This window comes from Ctenopharyngodon idella, chromosome 20, assembly GCF_019924925.1.
Source record: "Ctenopharyngodon idella isolate HZGC_01 chromosome 20, HZGC01, whole genome shotgun sequence".
In the NCBI taxonomy this organism is placed as follows: domain Eukaryota; kingdom Metazoa; phylum Chordata; class Actinopteri; order Cypriniformes; family Xenocyprididae; genus Ctenopharyngodon; species Ctenopharyngodon idella.
This window is the reverse complement of record NC_067239.1, coordinates 24071517-24092453: the sequence shown is the minus strand read 5'-3', so window position 1 is coordinate 24092453 and position 20937 is coordinate 24071517. Positions and strand designations below refer to the sequence as shown.

General features: G+C 35.6%; 1 protein-coding gene across 1 annotated transcript; it reads left to right on the top strand.

Moving 5' to 3' along the window:
• Window positions 1-1714: 1714 nt before the first annotated feature.
• On the top strand, window positions 1715-20912 carry slc5a6a (solute carrier family 5 member 6a). Its single transcript, XM_051873937.1, has 16 exons — window positions 1715-1872; window positions 8271-8731; window positions 9508-9573; window positions 9904-9955; window positions 10072-10139; window positions 10618-10772; window positions 10967-11107; window positions 11334-11463; window positions 14011-14099; window positions 14201-14313; window positions 14508-14575; window positions 14724-14810; window positions 14970-15142; window positions 15584-15687; window positions 16419-16540; window positions 16650-20912. Exons 2-16 carry the CDS (start codon window positions 8384-8386, stop codon window positions 16809-16811), a joined length of 1878 nt encoding a protein of 625 aa, XP_051729897.1. The 5' UTR covers window positions 1715-1872; window positions 8271-8383; the 3' UTR covers window positions 16812-20912.
• The last annotated feature ends 25 nt before the right edge of the window (window positions 20913-20937 follow it).

Below are 20937 nucleotides of genomic sequence, written 5' to 3'. Positions count from 1 at the left end.
AATAGAGCTTGAAATAGTTTTTTAGACCATTTCAACTCCTAGCATGTACTATCAAACATCTGCAACTGATCCAGAGTGGGGCAGTGAGAGTGGTCTTTAACAAGAGCACGTCGCTTGTCTCGATTTGCACTGGCTGCCAATAGCCGCTTGCATCAAATTCAAGGCACTGATGTTTCCCTACAGAACAACCACTGGCTCTGCACCCTATAGGCCCTACTACCTAAACTCAGACTTACGTGCCCTCCAGAAGCTTGCGTTCTGCAGGTGAACGGCACCTTGTGCCATCCCAAAAGAGGCCCAAAATCAAGTCAAGTCACCTTTATTTATATAGCGCTTTTTACAATGTAGATTGTGTCAAAGCAGCTTTACATTGATAACTGGTACATTGTTTGGCTGCACAGCAGCTCTTAAAGAATAGTGTCAATGCAGGCAGATCAAAGCACTGTTGAATATCAAATGTCAAGTCAAATGTCAAGTGTCCCCAACTAAGCAAGCCAGAGGCGACAGAGGCAAGGAACCCAAACTCCATCAGGTGACATTAGGTGGCAGACAAGTGGCAAATTGGTGTTAAAATGGAGAAAAAAACCTTGGGAGAAACCAGGCTTAGTCGGGGTGCCAGTTCTCTGGCCAACAGTGCTTTGTTACAATTCAGGTTGCTATCATAAGTCCAATAGGATCGCAACATTAAAAGTATTTATTTCAGTTCCATCCAATTGAGGATCGTATTGAGGATCACGCTGGTATGGACGGTTAAGAAATTCACTTTCACAAACCTTCACCTTGACTGTTCCCTGCTGGTGGAATGACCAACCTAACTCAACCAGAGAAGCTGAGTCTTTAGCCATTTTCAAGGAACGGCTAAACATGCATCTTTTTCATGAACACTTGACTCATTTTCCATTTTTAATTCTATTCGACCCATGTTTTTTAATAAAAAATAAAATAAAATAAACCTTGCTACGTGTAGGCCTACGTGAGAAGGGCACTGGACTGCTGCAGGTAAGTGGGGAAATGTAAATTATTCAGAATGCACAGTTGGGAAAAAAATGTTTGTTGGAACATTTCAGCAGGTTCAAGATAATTCATGTTAACGCAGAGATCATGATTGAATGTTTTAATAAATTGACAGACAGCTATAAAACGTAGTAATAATCTGCGTTCTCATGAGTAACTGTATATAGAGGTTCGCTGTTACCGGAAACTCCCGAGTAGTAATAAGTAGAACGCGGAAGTAGTTGTGACAGTAGTCCATTCTCCTCATTTCTAAGTCGCTAAATTATTAAATATAAAAATATGTAATTTTATTAAAGTTAAAATTTCCCGATAAAATTAGCAATGACATAGGCTATTCTGACAAGAATATCCCCCCGAAAAAAATAAAAAAATAAAAAAAAATATATATATTTGAGGTTGTAGTATAGGGGCAGTATAGGCAATTGTAAAGAATTTCTCCACAAAATGTAATAGGGCTTATTTCTTGTTTTATTAATATTGCAAGAGAAATGACAATAGTGAAAACAGTACATCTTTTAGAGGATTTTGAACATTTTCAAGCATATACACATATCACGTGCACAATGTAACAATCTCATACAGGACGAAAATAGGAAAAAACGATACAGAGCAAAAAGAAAAAAATAAATAAATACAAGTACCTTTTACGGTACATGAAAGAAGTAAAATGTTTCATTTTTGGTCGTGAGTGAGGTAGCAACATGATGACGTTCCAGCGTGACGTCAGAAGCACATGTGAATCAACTATGGAGCTGCAACCTTTGCCGTGATGTCAAGGAGAGTAGGGGTGGTCTGAACCGACACTTATAACCTTCCTCCATTCATTACTCAGTATTCATCGCATGAACTCTGACCAAGGTAAGATAATACATGATAGCTGAGCAGAATGAATGATAAAGTCGCTGAAAAACGCTGTCTTAAAAGGCAAGCGCACATTGCGCGCTGCAGCGTAGGCAGCTTCGTTTATTATAATGGGAGAGTTCTATTTACTTGCGTTACAGTGTACACTTATTACTGTATATGTTTTACTGGGTTGCGCACGTTGTGTTTTCTCGTGACGAAATGGTGTCACCCTTTTACATCAGCATGTCATTTCCTTTAGGCAGCAGCGTGGTATTTTCCGCAGCTATTGATTGCATGTAAAGGACAGTCATCCACAGTAAACGCGTAATGGCAATCAGCAATACAGCTTTTCGTAGCTTTACGTTACATCAGGGTTAAATCTGTAACTTATCTGACTATGAAATCAAATGTACATATCCGCTTATTCTCAATAGCACACGCGCAATATATACCTTCTCGAGCTCGTGGCTCTGTTGCTCGCGTGGGTTGAGAGACATTGAGCGGTAATAGTGAACGATTTTCATTTAACTAAACGCCATTTTCTCTGATGTTACGTACATCAAATGTCTTTTTGTTATATTGTGATTAGATTATAATTTTAAAAAGTGTTGAATCCCGCCATTAAATCTCATAGGGAAATGTCATGGTGTCGCGCGACATGTCAGTGTTTGTAGAACTGTTTTCATGTGAATATTTATAGCTATACTTTACCTGTAAGATAATTCATTTCAGCCCCATATTATTTAGCTAGAATCCAGATTCTATTTTATTTTGAAATACATAAGTGTGAACTTGTGAGAAACAATTATATGCCTTCAATATAATTAAAAAAGTGGCCAGGACATTACTTTGTCATTATGTATTAATGCGACAGTAAGTGGCTGTCATTATGGGGAAGTGCTTGGGTTTATCACGTTATATTGACTGACATCTTTAAACAGTAAAGTTAATGCAACCAAATCAGCCACATTGTTTTAGAACATCAGGTTGCATAAGCTGTTGTAAAAAAAATATATATATATACAGCCCCAATTAACGTTTTGTTGGATGGAGAAGTTTAAAGGGATAGTTCACCCAAAAATGAAAATTCAGTCCTTAGTGAGTCAGAGCAGCTTTTTTTGTGATTTCAGCTCTATACAGCCTGTACGCAGGAAAACGAAACAGTGTTCCTCCAGGACCATGGTGCTACATAAGACAAACACAGGATGCAAGACTTAAAAAACTAAACTGTACATAATTAGATTATATTAAATAGGCTAAACAAAAGAGTTAAATAAGAACTAAAAAAAAAAATCAAGCATTATACGCAGACCACACAAGACTACATAAAGTCCATGTGTGCATACCTGAGCAACTGCAATATTTACTCACCCTGGTGTTGTTCTAATGCCATGTGACCTTGTTTCTTTTCCAGACCTCAAAATAGTGTTGTCAAAAGTCATCTATGTTGAGTGCATGAACACCATGGCCAATCACAGGGGTCCACTCAACAGCGCTCAAAGCTTCACATTTTTAAAATTTCAGTACTGACTTGGTATCGAAGTCGGTACTTTTGCAACACTTCCTCAAAATGAGAAATGTCCTGTTCATGCTCATTGATATAATGGCAATGAATACATAAAAAATTCAAAAGTATCACAGAGTGATCCAATAGGACTCATGCTGTGTATTTTCCAAGTATTCTGAGGGCGAGGATTTGGTGAAAAACAAACCAAAATGTAATTTATTATTTAGTAAAACAACTGTGAACAACTGTGTTTGTTACATTCTTCTTTACTCATTATTTGTCTTTTGCTTGATTTAGAAGTGGTAGAACACGGATAGTAATTATTTGTGTTCGAGGGGGGCCAGGACTGGATAGCGAAGGGGGGTCCTGGAAAGTGATCCTTGGCATCTGTAAACAAAATATCTTTTCTCAGAACTAACTTTACTTTCTGAAACATTTCTGCAATTTCTTTTAACCAGCTGGCCATTTTAGTAGACATATGAAGTCAGTTTCACTTAAGTTCACACAGCTGTCCAGCAGAGTAACCAGAAATGTACTGCAACACGTTAACTATGGATATTCCACAAATATTTGGCAATCAGAAACCAATTCTTTTTGTCTGAACACTTTGTCAATAAGTAATTATAGGCACAGCATTGGGTTTCATGGTTAGTTAAAGTCTTATGGGTTTTGAACAACACAAGTGAGTAAATGATGACAGAATATTCCCTTTCATCCCCTTGGCATTTTACATGTAGTCCATTTCTCTCAAGTTGCTAATCCTGGTGGTGGCGAAACAATGACTTTTCAGGCATTGTTAATCATGTCGGTTGGCCCTCTGGCATGCTGTGAGCTTGGTATTTTAAGTAGCGTGACAGCTTTTTACTTTTCACCAGTACTATAATTCATGTCAAAACTTGTTCTATTCATTATCATTGTCCTGTTTTATTTCCTGTTTTCTGATTTTAGCTAGAGATTATTATGGTTTTATATATGACTCTAAAAGTGTTATATTATATTATTAAGTATTAATTATATTATATTATATTTTTTTATTAATTTTGCTTTTTATTATTATTACTGATGTTAAAGTTGCTGTGTATTAATTTTATTTCTATTTATTGTCATTATTATCATAGTTTATTTTTTTGTATTCATATATAATTGTAGGGCCATGTCTATCAGTGATACATCTGATTAGCTATTCTTATTATTATTTTCAGTTTGAAATATTAATTAGATTTTAGAGATGTACTGCATATATGATTTGTACCTTCAGGTGGCAGTGTGAGAATTAATTTCTGACATATGTAATATTAGAACATATTATGAATTAGAACATATTATTATATTATGAAATTAGAACCTGTTATGGAAATCAAAATAAAGTATAATATAAAAGATTAGACTATTATAAAATAAACTAGACTAGAGCTGAAAATGGAAAGTTGTACTTCAGGCTAAATTTACTCTTTTGGTACTAGAAAGTGATGCATTTTAGAGGCACCCATGCTGAACTAGCACAAATAATGGGACAGTTGGTTTATTAGTTGATTGGATGGTTAGAACAGCTGATGTTTACTATTTAATCATCTGAATCAGGGCACGCTGTGTTGTACAATGGGTTGTGAGGCTGTTGAGTCATAAACAGTGTTTAATAGTTCAAATGCAGGAGCAGGGCTTGATCATAGAGGCTAAGGAGAATCAGACAGACACTTTGCTGCACCATTATCCCACTGTTTGATCATCAAAAGCCTCGTGACCATAGAAAGGATCCAGGCTTGTTCCTTTTTTGCCCTGGATACATCAAATTTCATTTCTTATCCATCATAGATTTTGTTTTTTTTAAAGCATTGAACTAAAAAACCCAAGCTATTTTCCACCGTGACAGGGAAGAAGGGTTGACAAATCTTGGCCTGTGTGTCCTTGCATTTTCTTCACTGTTCAGCAGATAAGAACCAGTTTGTCCTTTCTTTCCTTTCAAATAAGAAATGAGAAAGATTACATTGGTGTGAATCCCTCCATTCCAGCCCAAACATCTCTTGTGTGGTGTTGTTATCTGAGTTGTTACAGAGTCTACAGTGTCAGAGTCTTATACTCATGTTCTTATCATGCCACACATGACTTATCTTTTAGCAAACTAGCCAACACAAGCTTTGATCACACAAAGTGAATCTTGAATTGAGCTCTTGCCTGAGTTTTATGCTTGATATACTGTAAATAACTGACTATCGAATCCTATAAAACAATAAAGTAATGCTGATCTTTTTTATTGTTACTATTGGCTCAGATTCCAGAGAAATGGTTGTTCAAAGTACTCACCTACTGTCAGAGTACCAATTCATTCACTTTGTGTGTGTGTATATATATATATATATTCTTCACCTCAAAATAGAGATGTACGATTAATCGTTAAAAGATTGTGATCTCCCATGCGATCTTATTCCTAAATGACAACAATTTGCCTGTCTATTAAACCTTTGACAAAATCACACCAGAACATTCAAATCTGTGTTTGGGCTGTCGCTGACCCATGGAAAGCAGTTATCATGTATAGATTTGAAACAGCTCTTTTGAACATTATATGGTTGTGTCTGTTACACTCTAAAAATGCTTGGTTGTTTCAACCCATTTGGGTCAAAAATGGACAAACCCAACTTTTGTGTTCAATTTTTTAATTACATTTTTACCCAACGGTTGGGTTTGTCCATATTTGACCCAAATTTTTTAGAGTGTACAAATGTTCAAGTTATCACAGAAGTACTGGGATAAAAGTTTAAAGTTCAGATATAAACACTGATGTAGTAGCGATCAAAAAAGCAAATCACCATTTGAAAGTAACTTGGTGCTTCAAATAATGATCGCAGTAATTACATTGTTACACCACCAGATGAAATGTGGTAAATTTGTCATTGAATCATGCATTCAAGGGATTTGTTCAAAAATGCTGATTCATCCAGTAATGAATCAAGTGAAGTATTCATGAGTAAGTCATTGAATCATTCATTCAAAACGATTTTTTTTTTAAATAATTCAAATTGATTAAACATTTTTAAATAGACTGCAGGCAATTAACATTTTGTCAGAACCTTTAGTAAATTACATGTTATTTTGTTTAGTTTGTCTGTTTAGAATCGTGGGAGAATCGTGATCTCTATTTGAAACAAAAAAAAAATTTATCCAGAATCGTGCAGCTCTACCTCAAAATGAAAAATACCATATTTTCTGCAGCTTACTAGAACCACATGGTTTCTCATTATAGGACGCATTGTCCCACTGGACAGGACAGGGTTGTGGCTCCATTGTATGCAACTAATTTACAGATTTTGCACTTGTAGTCAGTAAATGAGTTAGCAAACTTACACAGTTGCAAGAAAGTTTAGTATGATGTTTGACCTTTAACCGTTTTACGGGATCCTTTGTAACCTGCCTGCTACTGAATGTGTGCAGATGAATTTAAACAGTGGAAACATTCAATAATGTGAAATAGTTCTCCCTTCTGATCACTGCTGAGGTTTACTCTACTGTTCAGAAGATAAAGGGGGTTAATATGTAATGTTTTTCAATGTAATGCATCCTTGCTTCATTTCTGTAAAAAACAAAAACATACTGACCCCAAGTGTATCTGTGTTCATGTAAGATTAATGCTCACATTCTTGGATGGAATAAAGCTATGTAATAGTGTGAATAGTGCATAGTGTGGCTTACTATTTCATCAGCATCACCTATTATTACATTTTTTTTTTTTTCATTCCCCGTGAGTCATGTCTGACTCCTCTGGACTGAATACGCTAAACCACAGTGCTTTTTGCATTCAGCACATGTTTGTGTGAATAAGCTTGAACCTTACAGAATGTCAGAATATGTTAGACTAGTTGTGTGTAAGCTGGTTTGAATTGACAAGAAGCCCTAGAGGCACAATATTAAATTAAAAAGAGATTTCTAAGTCACATGATGACTCATGATGTGCCTCACAAGACCAGTGGGTTGTGTGATTGATAAACTGGTGTTTTTTTTATTTTTTTTAAATTTAATTTAATTTTTTTTTATTTCTTTTGGATCATTAAGACTCATTTATTTTGTTTTGATCAGTGTCTGGAACTTCGTGGAATAGTGAGAATGAGACTGCATAGCTTTTAAATGATTTTAATTATATACTTGCATATTTGGAAGTTTTGAGTGGCAAAAATGTAAAAAAACAAAACAATCAGAATCAGATTAATCTTTAGCATAGATGAGGTGTCTTCTGGGTTTTTTATTAAACCTTTGTTTATGTCGAATAGGACTGCTAAAACCATGCTGTGTCCTAAGGCCTCCTACCAGCAGCTCAGAAAACATAATGTAGAGCTTTAATCAAGCGGAGAGTGAGCCAACGGTGCTTTCAGCTTTAACTCTAGTGACATTTCTGTCTTTGCAGCAGTTCTCGAAATGCTACTGATATTATAAAAGAAACTGGCAACAGTATTTCACATACTGACTTACACATAAGATAAGTTCACATATGCTGGACTTCTTCATTCATTTAACCCCATTAAACCACGCCCCTTCACAATCGACTGCAAGCTTGCATTTATTTTTGAGTGCAACAAAATTGTGATTTAAAATATATTGTGTGTGTTTTAAGCCATTTTGCACATATTGTGTAAATGTTTCTTTTTGCCTGTTATAGTGTAATTACACATTTAAGTAGTGAGTAATAATAATTAACTACATGTACTTACTATAGGTTTAGATTAGGGTTTAGGTTAATTGTATGTAATTAAGCACAATTTATAGTAATTACTATAGTAACTACATGTAACAAGTGTAACAAAGACACTGTAAAATAAACTGTTTTTAGAATGTTTAATCAGTAAATCTAGACAATCAGTATAACTTGGATATTCTGTTTGCATGTTTGCCTAAACAGTCTTTTAATTTTTTACAGCACGTCACCGGCAGTCCTTCATGATGACCCAATGGGCAACTATTAACTGACCCATCACTGATCATCCAGGGGCCACATCGCTCTGTGTGCTCCTCCCCACACCTCACGGCATCATGGGGGACGTAGTTCGAATGCACTTCAGCACAGTGGATTATATAATTTTCGCCGTGCTGCTAGTGGCCTCCACTGGAATCGGCCTTTACTATGCCTTCTCAGGGGGTCGCCAGAGGACCACACAGGAGTTCCTGCTGGCCGACCGCAGTATGCGCTGCCTTCCCGTGTCCCTTTCACTGCTGGCCACGTTTCAATCAGCGGTGGCCATCCTGGGTGCTCCATCTGAGATTTACACACATGGCACGCAGTACTGGTTCCTGGGCTGCTCCTACTTCCTGGGCCTGCTCATCCCTGCACACATTTTCATACCGGTTTTCTATCGGCTCCGACTTAGCAGCGCCTATGAGGTAACACTTTAGAAATTCACTGCATTGTTTGTTTGAGAGACTGGAGTCTATGCCACAGTTTGAGAATAGAAATTGGTTCTTTTTTAACACAAATCAGTCAGTGAATGATTCATTAGTGATTTAGTCTTTTTAAAAATCCTTATCCAGTAATCATTAAACAACTGGAAAGTTCATGGAAAAACCTTTGATATTCATTAAAATTGTCTTGCAGTGTTTCATGAAACTCACTTGTCGTCTCAGAATGTATAATTGTAATGGCCATCAGTCATCATAGCAAAATAAACCCCAACATTATACAAAAATATTTGACAGCAGAATTCTGACCAACCAAAATCAAGCATTCCAGCATCAAATATACAGTTTATGACAGTAAATAAGATGTACACTCCCGTTCCAAAGTCTGGGGTGGGCAAGATTTTTTTTTTTATGTTTCTGAAAGAAGATCAAAAATACAGTAAAACAGCAATATTGTGAAATATATTTACAATTTAATAATATTTTCTATTTTAATATATATATTTTGTATATAATTTATTCCTGTGATGGCAAAGCTGAATTTTCAGCAGCCATTACTCCAGTCTTCAGTGTCACATGATCCTTCAGAAATCATTCTAATATGCTGTTTTGGTGCTAAAGAAACATTTCTTATTATTATCAATGTTGATTGAATGTAATTTTGTCATTTTTGTAAATTGCAGTCTTCCAACTGAACCTAGAACTGCTCTATGATGTTATACACTGTTTGTATTAAATTGCATTATTTTCCCTCTTCATAGTATCTGGAGCTTCGTTTTAGTCAAAGTGTTCGGATATGTGGCACTGTGACCTTCATCTTTCAGATGGTGAGTTATGTGCAGCACCTGGTTGTGCAACAAGTTATTAAAACCTGTAGGAGTATTATCTAATAATCTAAAGTAACATTACTCCAGTTTTGCTAGGCACAAAGACGCCCTATTGTCAATATAAAAACTTGAACTTGCACCTACAAGTCTATTCTGACACCCCCCCCCCATTGATATGGACAATATTTTACTCAGCGTTGTGGATATAAAGTGTAATGATTCTCAAAACTATCAGTTACTAGATGGGGAAATTCAGAGAAAAAAGTTAGCAATCTATTGTGCTTGCAGAAAAGCAAGCATAAATCTGTCTATTTATGTATTTTTCTGCAGGTTATCTATATGGGAGTTGTTCTGTATGCTCCCGCACTTGCACTAAATGCAGGTAAATGAGATTTTTTATTTATTTATGCACTACAAGAAATGCATGTCGCTGTATATCAAATCAGTAGTTTATTTAATGTTTTTTTCTTGTTTCTTTGAATTTTTTTGTGATCGCAGTAACAGGTTTTGACCTTTGGGGGGCAGTACTAGCCATGGGATTGGTGAGCACGCTTTATACAGCATTGGTAAGTTGGAGAGGCATTCAGTGAATCAAAAGTAATTAGTTAATCAATTTATAATGTTACACGAGATTTCTATTTTAAATAAATTTTGTCCTATTCATCAAAGAATCCTGAAAAAAATGTATTGCTGTTTTCACAAAAATATGAAGCCACGCAATGTTTTCAACATTAATAATAAGAAATGTTTCTTAAACACCAAATCAGCATATGAAAATGATTTCTGAAGGATCATGTGACACTGAAGACTGGAGTAGTGAAGCTTAAAATTCAGCTTCGCCATCACTTGAATAAATTACATTTTAACATTATATTAATTATTTTAAATTGAAATAATATTTCACAATACTATTGCTTTTGCTGTATTTTTGATCAAATAAATGCAGCCTTGATGAGCATAAAAGACTTCTTTCAAAGACATTAAAAAAATCCTTTGAACGTAATCTACATTATAACTCACCTGTTCCTCTCTTCTCTGTGCCAGGGTGGTCTAAAAGCAGTGATCTGGACAGATGTGTTCCAGACAATCGTGATGTTTGCAGGGCAGCTGGCAGTGATTGTGGTAGGTACCCACCAGGCTGGTGGCATCGCCGAAGTATGGAGGAAAGCACAAAACGGCAGCCGTATCTCAGGGCTTGAGTGAGTGAAGTGATTTTATATCATTTTGTTTCAGATATGAGTTGACTTGAAGGAACAGTTTACCTAAAAACTAAAGTTTTGTCATTATTTTCTCAACCTCGACTGTTCCTTTAAGATTATCTAACAAACACTGATCCACATACCAGAATTGCAAATGAAGCTTACATTCATTGTTTTGTGGTCTCCTGTGGCAGCCTGAACCCTGACCCCTTAGAAAGGCACACATTTTGGACTCTAGGAGTGGGGGGCGTTTTCCTCATGCTGGCCCTGTATGGAGTGAATCAGGCTCAGGTCCAGAGATACCTCAGCTCCCGCACAGAGAATGAGGCCATCATGTAAGAAAACTCCTCACTTTGGTTAAGTCAATAGAACTTGAAACTGTAAACTTGTTTTATGAACCATTTGTGCATTTGTTATATTAAGTTACTGCAACAAAACTCTATGATTTCAGAGCACCACAGTGACATGTTTTATTATTATGTGTGTTTTGGTGGTTAATATTTGATTTCATAAAGTGGCCAGTACATTTTGAAGTGTTTTTTGGGGTGTTTTGTTCTCCAGGTCCTGCTATGCTGTGTTTCCATGCCAACAGATCGTGCTCACATTGGGCTGCTTAATGGGTCTTGTTATGTACGCTCGATATGGGGAGGAGAGCCCCCTGGATATGGGCTACGTCAAAACTAATGACCAGGTCTGGAAAAAAAAAAATCATATAAAATATTCTTCTTTTTTTTAGTTTAACTCTTATGCAACAATTTTTTGAGTTTTTTCTTAAAAGTGTTATGCCCAGGGCCTAAAATTAACACTCGCCAAGTGCTAAATGCGAGTAAAAATCTGTGTTGGCGAGTAGCCTATTTGAAACGGTGTCAATCGCCAGTCGGGACAGTTGACTGGCCAGTCACGAAAATTTAAGCCTTGCCAATTTAAATATTCAAACGTGAATATTCAAGAAGACGCAAAAGGGAACTCAATTCATTACTCGCGCACAGTGTGGGAAGTTTTCTGTGCGCAGAATCTAAAATTTGTGCCTCAGACAGTGCGCGAATAATGAATTGAGCTGTCTTTCATTGTTCTTTTGCTTGAACTGAAATATTCATACAGGCAAGTATCCTCGTAAACATAGTCAGTTATGTCTTAAGTGCACAAGAAATAAAACGCATGTCTAAAAGTATATTGGATCCATGCATTAGCTCTTAAAGTGACAGCAGCCTAATATTCCAGCTGTCGTCTGTTTTTGATGTTAATCAAACAACAAAAGACAAAGAACAATCACTCATTGCTCTTAACTGAATAACCTTTGTAACTTTAATAAGGATTAATCTTTGATTAATCTTTAAAAAAAATAGTCACTGGCCATTGGCAGGTGTGGCAAAAAGTTAGTTTTAGGCCCTGGTTATACCCTTTATCATTCTCTTGTGTGTGAGTTTATAATTTACTGTTATTCAGCACACCATCGTTGAATATACACTACTGTACAAAAGTTTGGAGTCAGTAAGATTTTTAAAACAATTTTTGAAAGACGTTTTTTATACTCACCAAGGCTGCATTTATTTGATCAAAAATACTGTAAAACAGCAATGTTGTCAATATCTGTTTTCTATTTTAATATATTTTAAAATGTAATTTATTAATGTGATGTTAAAGCTGAATTTTCAGAATAATTACCCATCATTACTCTTTAATGAGTAGACAGTTCAAAGGAACAGCAAATAAACAGCTGTTTATTTGAAACAGATATGTTTTGTAACATTATAAATATACTGTCACTTTTGATCAATTTAAAGGGTTAGTTCAACCAAAAATGAACATTCTGTCATTAATTACTTACCCTCATTTTTTACAAAATATTAATCTCCAACGTGCGTTCACACGCCAACGTGTGCTCTCAAGTCAACACAACATGCATGTGATTGAGATTGATATTTTGTAAATAAAGTGGTAAATAATGTTTTTTTAAAAAAAAATGAGGAACCACTTGGGACACATGGATTACTTTAATGATATCTTTACAATCTTTCTGGGGTTTGAAAGTGGTAATTGCGTAGACTGTCAATGGAGGGACAGAAATCTCTCAGATTTCATTAAAAAAATCTTAATTTGTGTTCTTAAGATGAACGAAAGTCTTACTGTTTTGGAACGACATGAGTGTGAGTAATTAATGACAGAATTTTCATTTTTGGGTGAACTAACCCTTTAATGCATTCGATTCCTTGCTGAATGAAAGTATTCATTTCTTTTTTTTTTTTTTTATTATTATTATGCAAACAGACAATTACAATATTTACAGAAAAGAAATTAAATGCAAAATACAAATACAAAGACCAACAAAACATACATAACAGCCAGTATGATTTGGGTATGTGTGTGTGTGTGTGTGTATAACTAAGTGTAACTGGGTGTGGGAGTGGAAATATATGAATAAAGGAGCATGTAGGAAAGTACAACAGACATAAGTTAAGAAAAAATATATATCAAAGAGGAGGGGGAAAAAAAAAAAAAACTGAGAATAATAATGATGAAGATAATGATGAAGATAATAGTAATAATGATAATAGTATCACACGCAAAAAATGAGGAAGGTGACAATAGCAACAGTATTAATAAATAATAATAATAATAATAATAACAATAATAATAATAATAATGATAAATCCAATTAATAAGAAATGACAAATAGTAATAATAGTATTAGCAGTAGTAGTAATGATAAATATTAAGAAATATACTCATTTCATCCGGAATGAGGGGGAGGTTAAAGGATCAGGAAGAGGAAAAATAAAGATAACAGTAATAGCAATAATTATAATAATATTAATAATGGTAATATTGATACAGCCATTAATAGTAATGATAATAGTAGTAGTTGCAATGGCAGTGATAATAATAATAATAATAGTATTAATAATGGTAATATTGATACAGCTATTAATAATAAGATATTATAAAGCTGCCTCTATTCCCCTCATGGCCATGGCATAGGATAGACCCCCGTCAGTGTCATGTTGCAACGAGCTATCAAGGTGCGGTGCTGCGGGCCGAGGGTCCCAAAATCCATCCCCATCCCCAGCCGTCCCACACATGCCACGCTTACCCTGTCTGTGTTTTTTTTTTTTTTTGAAAGTATTCATTTCTTAAAAAAAAAAAAGTCTTACTGAGCCCAAACTTTTAAGTAGTAATGGATGTTAATTTGATTAATGGGATCATGAGAAAGTCACTCTCCACCTCTCTCTCTCTGTAGATGGTGCTGTACTTTGTAATGGATGTGTTAAGAGATCTTCCTGGTTTACCAGGACTGTTTGTTGCCTGCCTGTTTAGCGGAGCTCTCAGGTATATTTTGTGATAACAATTCGTCTGGCATAATCTTAAAACAAATTTCATTGTAATTTTCATTTTTTTTAATTTAAATGGTGTTTGCTTTTATCTTATAGCACAATCTCATCTGCCTTCAACTCCCTGGCAACGGTTACCATGGAGGACCTAATTAAACCACATGTCCCTGTCATGACGGAGGCTCGTGCCACACTGTTATCAAAAATGTTGGGTAAGGGAATTTTTATCTGATAGGCATAGCTTTTGATTTCATGCATTCATTTTTTTTCTATGTGTGGTCCATCTCCTTTCCCTATGTTCCTGGATCTAGTACAGTGATATTAACAACATTACTAAACTGAAAGCTCATCCTGGGATCATGTGATTTTTTTTTTTTTTTTTTTTTGTGATTATATTCCCCCACAGCTATTGGCTATGGGCTTGTGTGTCTAGCCATGGCGTACATTGCATCCTTAATGGGCTCTGTTCTGCAGGTGAGGTCCATGATTATCGAACATGGATATAATAATAGGATAAATACAAGTAAATTTGAGGTGTAATTTAGTAAAATGTGATCATATAGTTAACATAATCTTTCTGTCTATCTCTATGTGATTTCTTCCCCTCTGTTAACACCTTTAGGCAGCACTCAGTATATTTGGGATGGTGGGAGGACCTCTTCTTGGAGTTTTCTGTCTTGGGATGTTTTTCCCTTGGGCCAATTCCACTGTAAGTCAAAAAGCGAAGTATTCAAACAAAGCACACAGCTGTTCAAAAGTTTGTGGTCTATACGATTTTTATGCTCATCAAGGCTGTATTTACTTGATAAAAAATAAAGTAAATAGTATTATTGTGAAATTTTATTACAGTTTAAAATAACTGTTTCAGGGTGCTCTGGTTGGACTGGCATCAGGGCTGATCATGGCTTTCTGGATCGGTATCGGCAGCTTTGTTTCACGAGTGGCTGCATCTGCACCACCTGTGATAAATGGCACCATCATACCTGATGTAGGAAACATGACAACAGCTGTCATGACGACACTCATCACAACTAAACCCAGGTGCGTGTTTATAAGAAAGTAATGGTGCTTAAGAACCCATTTCCTGCTTGATTACTTTAGACCAATCAAAAAAAAAAAGATTATTTTAGCTTCGGTCATACAGGTTAGTCATCTTGAATCTTTAAGACTTTGTCATAACTTTTTTGAAGTATGATGACGTGTTTACTCAAGGGTGGGACAAACTGTCACTCACATGACATCACAGCAATAGCAAACCACAAAGATCCAACCATCCAATCAACTGGATAAAATCAAGTCCTGCCCTACATATATACGTCACAATAAGGATGAAAAGACTATCGTAACTTCCATTTCATGCCGACTTTAACATTGTAGCATAGTGCAGTTGGCCCCTGATTACAATTCATAAAGCCTTTTCAAAAATGAAAGCTATATTACAGACTAAACCAGCACATTTAGTTTGTCTTTTTGTCTTTTCAGGCCTACTGGAGTTCAGGCTCTGTACTCTTTATCATACATGTGGTACAGTGCTCATAATTCTGCTACGGTTGTGGTGGTGGGACTACTGGTCAGCTTTCTCACAGGTAAAGTGTGTTTCTAAACACTTCAACTTGAAATTGTTACTCTTTTGTTCTAATATTGGGTAGATACACTGTTAAATGTATACAAAGTAAATATATTCCAGATAGTTTATTTTTGCTTTAGTACAATGACATATAAAGCTAATCATTTATTTTTGGAAACATTACTGTTTTTGCACATACAATAAAGAAAAATGACCACATAAAAATATATAGATGCCTTATATTTTAGTAAAGGGGTCCCTCACAGCAGTATCATTATATAAGGGGGTAGTACTAAAAAGTTTGGAAACCCCTGGTCTAGAATGACATTATTAGCAGTAGTATTGTTGTATTATTTATATACTAGTTTAGTATTTATTACAATTTTGAATTATCTTTTATTTTTATATTTTCAGTTTTTATTGTCTCTTAAGTTTCAATAATTTTGTTATGTGCTTTTGTCATTTTACATTTATTTACATTTACATACATTTACATTTTTTTTGTTTAATTTTTAGTCATTATTATTATTTCAACTTTTTTATTTCAGTTCATTTGCAAGGCAACATTTCTAGTTTTTTTTTAGTTTAAGTTCTTCATCTAATATTTATATTTTATTTTATTTCAGTTACCGAACACAATCTTTAATAGTTTTTGTTTTAGTTTACAACAAAAACACTGATTATTATGCTGCAAACAAATAAATAAATAAATAAATAATAAAAAATATATTGTGCTTTGTGTCCACTCAGGGCCATGGAAGGAGAAGGACTTAAACCCAGGTACGATTTACCCTGTGCTTGGCAATTTGCTGTTCTTTCTGCCCCAACGGTACAAGGAGAAACTATGCTGTGTAACCCCACTGGAAGACAAGGTAACTCACTAGAATGCTTAGTAGACATCACTTACAAAATATCTAGTTGCATTTACAACATTCCTACTTTCATTATGAATGGTTATTTATGTCACTTTCTGTGCTATAGTCCAAAGTTCTGGACCACCAGCCTTACCAGATGGCCCAGAAAGAGATCAACGGTGTTGCCTGCACTAAAGAGGAAGACAAGATTAGGGAAGAGGAGGGAGAACAGATAACCGCCCAGCCAACTTGTAACCTGGCCCATACGTTACAGGAAACAGCCTTGTGAAATCTCCCACACTGCGAAAGACCTAAGGGACACTTAGTTACCCACAGACTCAAGGAGGACAACATCTGTTAAGATGTCAAATTTACAAAATCTCACTGTTCCCTCCTGCTACATTGGGTAAGAACCCTAAGTCCATAAGCTGTGGTTTGTGTCGTGGGCCCTCTGCAAAACTGGTACGCTGTGCCCTGAACCGCCAGCGATGGAGGTGAGGGGTTGTCCTGTTTATATGTGATACTTTATGATGTCAGTGGTCTGTCATAAAAATCGTATTGTGTTTGAGATACTGTTAAACAAATTGAGATGTGCTGAGTTAATGTGACACAACTAAATCTTTTAGTTTACATGTCCTAAATTTAATCTCAAGATTACTTACTTAGATGAATATTGCTGGGTCGTGATATACGCACGCACAAATCAAAGAAAGCATACTGAACGCCAGGTTTAAGATGGATGGTTGATCATGAGAAAGACCGCGGTTTGCACAAATATTTCGTTGTTTAATGTCACTGCCATTCAAGTTTCTGGGTTTTTCTCTCCCAAAGATTTTGTTTCGTCCAAAGTTCACTACCATTCGCCTTTCCATTCTGTTTGCCTTTGAAAGCGCTACAGTCAATGTGTTCACTAAACCGAGTTAAAAGTTTACAGCGAATGAAGAATGGCTAGTATCGAAAAATGTAAATGTAGTGAACTTTCATCGTGTCATCTGCAGTGGAGAAGTGCCATATTGTGATTAGCTATAATGAATCTAATGCATGTTTAATCTGTAGTTACCTCATTGAAGCCCATTGTTTGTGACAAGTGCCTCCTCATATGAATGTATGATGTAGTTTTGTGACTGGATTGCTTCTTTAGTTTGTCGTTTCATAGCCTAACCCAAATGGAGCATGGCCCACTCTGATAGGATGGTTTTTAAACATCTGGACTCCCCACTATTGAATTCCCATGATGCTTTGCATTGAGAGAGCCTGGCTAACTATACTTTAACATCTCAAAAAATGCTTATATTTGCCTAGATTGCATATTATTTTGGTATAGATGATTATTTAGGAAACGGTCATGTTCAGAAATGTTCTTTAAAAGTTACAATAGCATATTATTCACATATTTGATCTTAGATATAGAAGTAAAGATGCTTGTTATAGTATCAAGAGAACTATAAAGACTAACTGCATAGAATTGAAACTTCAGTGCTGGTTACTGACCATAATTATCAGTATTAGCATATGAATTGATATGGTTGCACTCGAGTTCTTTGCAAACAATTTGATTCGTTTTTGATGTTATAGTGGCATTTTCTGTGCTTTGCTGTCTAGTCCAAATTCAAACCTCAGTCTAAGCCATACCATTTGTAGTTGCTGTTAGATTTCCTAGGTCCTTGTATTGTGCCTATGACTGGAATGAGAGCTTTCTCTGAACCTGTCACAATCTCACAAACACAAGTAGTCGGTTATATTTTCAGGTTGTGCGCTCTGGGTCGACAGTTTGTTGAAGTCTCGCATCTGTTGGAGTTTTGTTTTTGCTTGTTTGTTCATTGTGGGTGTCTCATTTTGGTCTGGTGACAGGTTTCAGTTTTACATTTGTCTCCAAAGAATCATCCTATGTGGAATCATGTTCGTCTCGTGGAATCATAAGTCGTTTCACACAGAATGTGTTTTTGCCCTTCAAGGGTTAGTTCACCCAAAAATGAAATTTTTGTTATTGATTACTCACCCTCATGTCGTTCCACACCCCTAAGACCTCTGTTCATCTTCGTACACAAATTAAAATATTTTTGACGAAATCCGTGAGCTTCTGACCTCCCTATAGACAGCAATGTCATAACCAATTTCAAGGCCCAGAAAGGTACTAAAGACATTGTTAAAATAGTTTATGTGACTACAGCTGTTTAAACTTAATGTACTGAAGTGACGAGAATACTTTTTGTGCACAAAAACAAAACAAAAATAACTTTATTCAACAATTTATTCTCTTCCCTGTCAGTTTCCTACACTGTTGACGTAAACACAGTGCAGCGCTTCCGGGTTCTACATCAGAACGCCGGCTCAGTATTGGCTGACGCTGTACAAGTGAGCACCACAACGCATGCGTGTGCTGCTGATGCAGGAGCTGGCTAATAATGAGCTGGCGTTCCGACGTAGAACCCGGAAGTGCTGCACTGTGTTTACAACATCAACAGCGTAGGAGACTGACTTACTTTTATTCATTTCGAGGAATACTGAATTTATTTTTGTGCAAGTGAGATTGCAAGCATTCTCACATTTAGTCTAAAACTACAATAACCATCATGTTTACACAGCGCACACAACACCTCTCCTCACTCCCGATTTCTCTCAACATAGGTTCAGGAGAGGTGTCACTCAGTAAATAAGAAAAAATAATTTGCTTTACTTATTTGAAAAAGTAACTCAGATATTTTGTTGTAAATTTAAAAGTAATGCGTTACTTAACTCATTACTTGAAGAAAGTAATCTGATTACGTAACTCAAGTTACTTGTAATGCGTTACCCCCAACACCGCTCGAGACTCTGCATTCTTTCCATTTCGTAGAGTTGTCTCGCTTTTGTAAACGCAAGAAACATGGACTTCTTTTATTGTTGCGCTGCTTCTCGCGTGTCTAGTATTCAGTTCGATTCCGTTATGATCCGTCTTGCTGTTTGAAAGATGTTTGAAAAATACTTTGTGTCCAGTTTTTTCAGCGTATCATGCGATGAACATCATATTTTTAAGACACAATTTCAAGTTAAACTTTTTAAACGCATCCTTACATTCCATTGCAATCCTTTGTTTTCAAACGCAAGTACGCATCCTGTGTGAATTAACGGCCCCAAGGGTTAGTTGAGTGATGACCACTCTACATTTCATAAGATCTTCACGCCTTTAGAAATATATTGACAGCTATGAATTATGACGTCAATTTTTTAGCCTAGCCTCGTCATTTTTAAACGTCTGCTACGGAGCAGATGTGTGTTCAGTCATTCTTTAACAAACAATGACACTATTTTTAATCCATCCAGTTCAATCTTTTAGATTAATAATGACATTTATTTCAGGTATGGAAATAAGAAATTAGTTTGGTATTTAGTAACTTGAGCATTCCAATCACATGGTCCAATACAGATGATCCCTTTAATATAGAATGTAAACAGCTTGATTTCTCATGTTCTGTTATTATATTCATTGTGTACAAGATATTGTTTTTAACATTATTAGTGTCATAATGTAGTATGCAAAACTGGATCAATTGCGTGAAGAGCTGCCATCTGTCATACCTGAAATTACTTGAATTATGTGTGTAAAATGCTTTAAAACACCTGAACTTTTAATAGTATAGAGCACTTGAATTTACAGACTGAATATTGCATCTGAATTGTTCCATTGATTACCACATCAGAGTGTCTTAATTCAGAATGCATTTCCCCTTTGTGTGATGAAAGCAGGAATAAATTACCACAAGCACATTTTAAATCTGCCTACAACTGGACAAATTGTCAAGGCACAGGCAGGGACTGAACTATTATAAATGATGCTGTCCTACAATCTAAAACTGTGTAACCCTAAGAGAATCTACCTTGGGGGGCCTATGCGGAGAAAAAAACACTGAGTTCTACTGTGAGAATTGTTTTTTATGACATTTTTAAAACACATTTTATATGGAAAGCACAACAATTGTTAGTGCAAAATAAATATTTAAATACATAATATTTATGTTTATATAAATATTATGAGAATATTTATTTTTATGAAAGTTTTCCTATTTTATTTTCCCAAATATGCATTCCAGAATACCATAAGCAATGGAGTCTGACCAGCTTCATTGCTTTGGGTGTGCCTTCACTTAGTGTCTCTTTATTTGATTGGTCGTGAAAGTTCTCACCAAGAACTTTCCATTATGTGTAAAAGAGGCAGTTGCATTGGCCTGCAGAGCGTCTATAGCGATGATCAATTTTATTTAAATAGATGAATGCAAAATAGAGGAACCGATAGCCACTCTAGTGGGCATTACTTTGAATCATGAACACTCATTTTTCTTCTTGATGAATTGTTTGTAATGAGAAAGTGATATAAAATTTGTCTTGATAACAATAAAAATGTCTTCCTGACTGTCTTTTGTGATTTCAGTCATTGC

What these genes read in the sequence shown, in the direction of transcription:
- slc5a6a (XM_051873937.1), top strand. Translation starts at nt 8,384, where the DNA reads ATGGGGGACGTAGTTCGAATGCACTTCAGCACAGTGGATTATATAATT. An exon ending in CTCATCACAACTAAACCCAG is followed by an intron (nt 15,143 to 15,583) that starts GTGCGTGTTTAT and finishes TTGTCTTTTCAG; the next exon opens with GCCTACTGGAGTTCAGGCTC. An exon ending in ACTGGTCAGCTTTCTCACAG is followed by an intron (nt 15,688 to 16,418) that starts GTAAAGTGTGTT and finishes GTGTCCACTCAG; the next exon opens with GGCCATGGAAGGAGAAGGAC.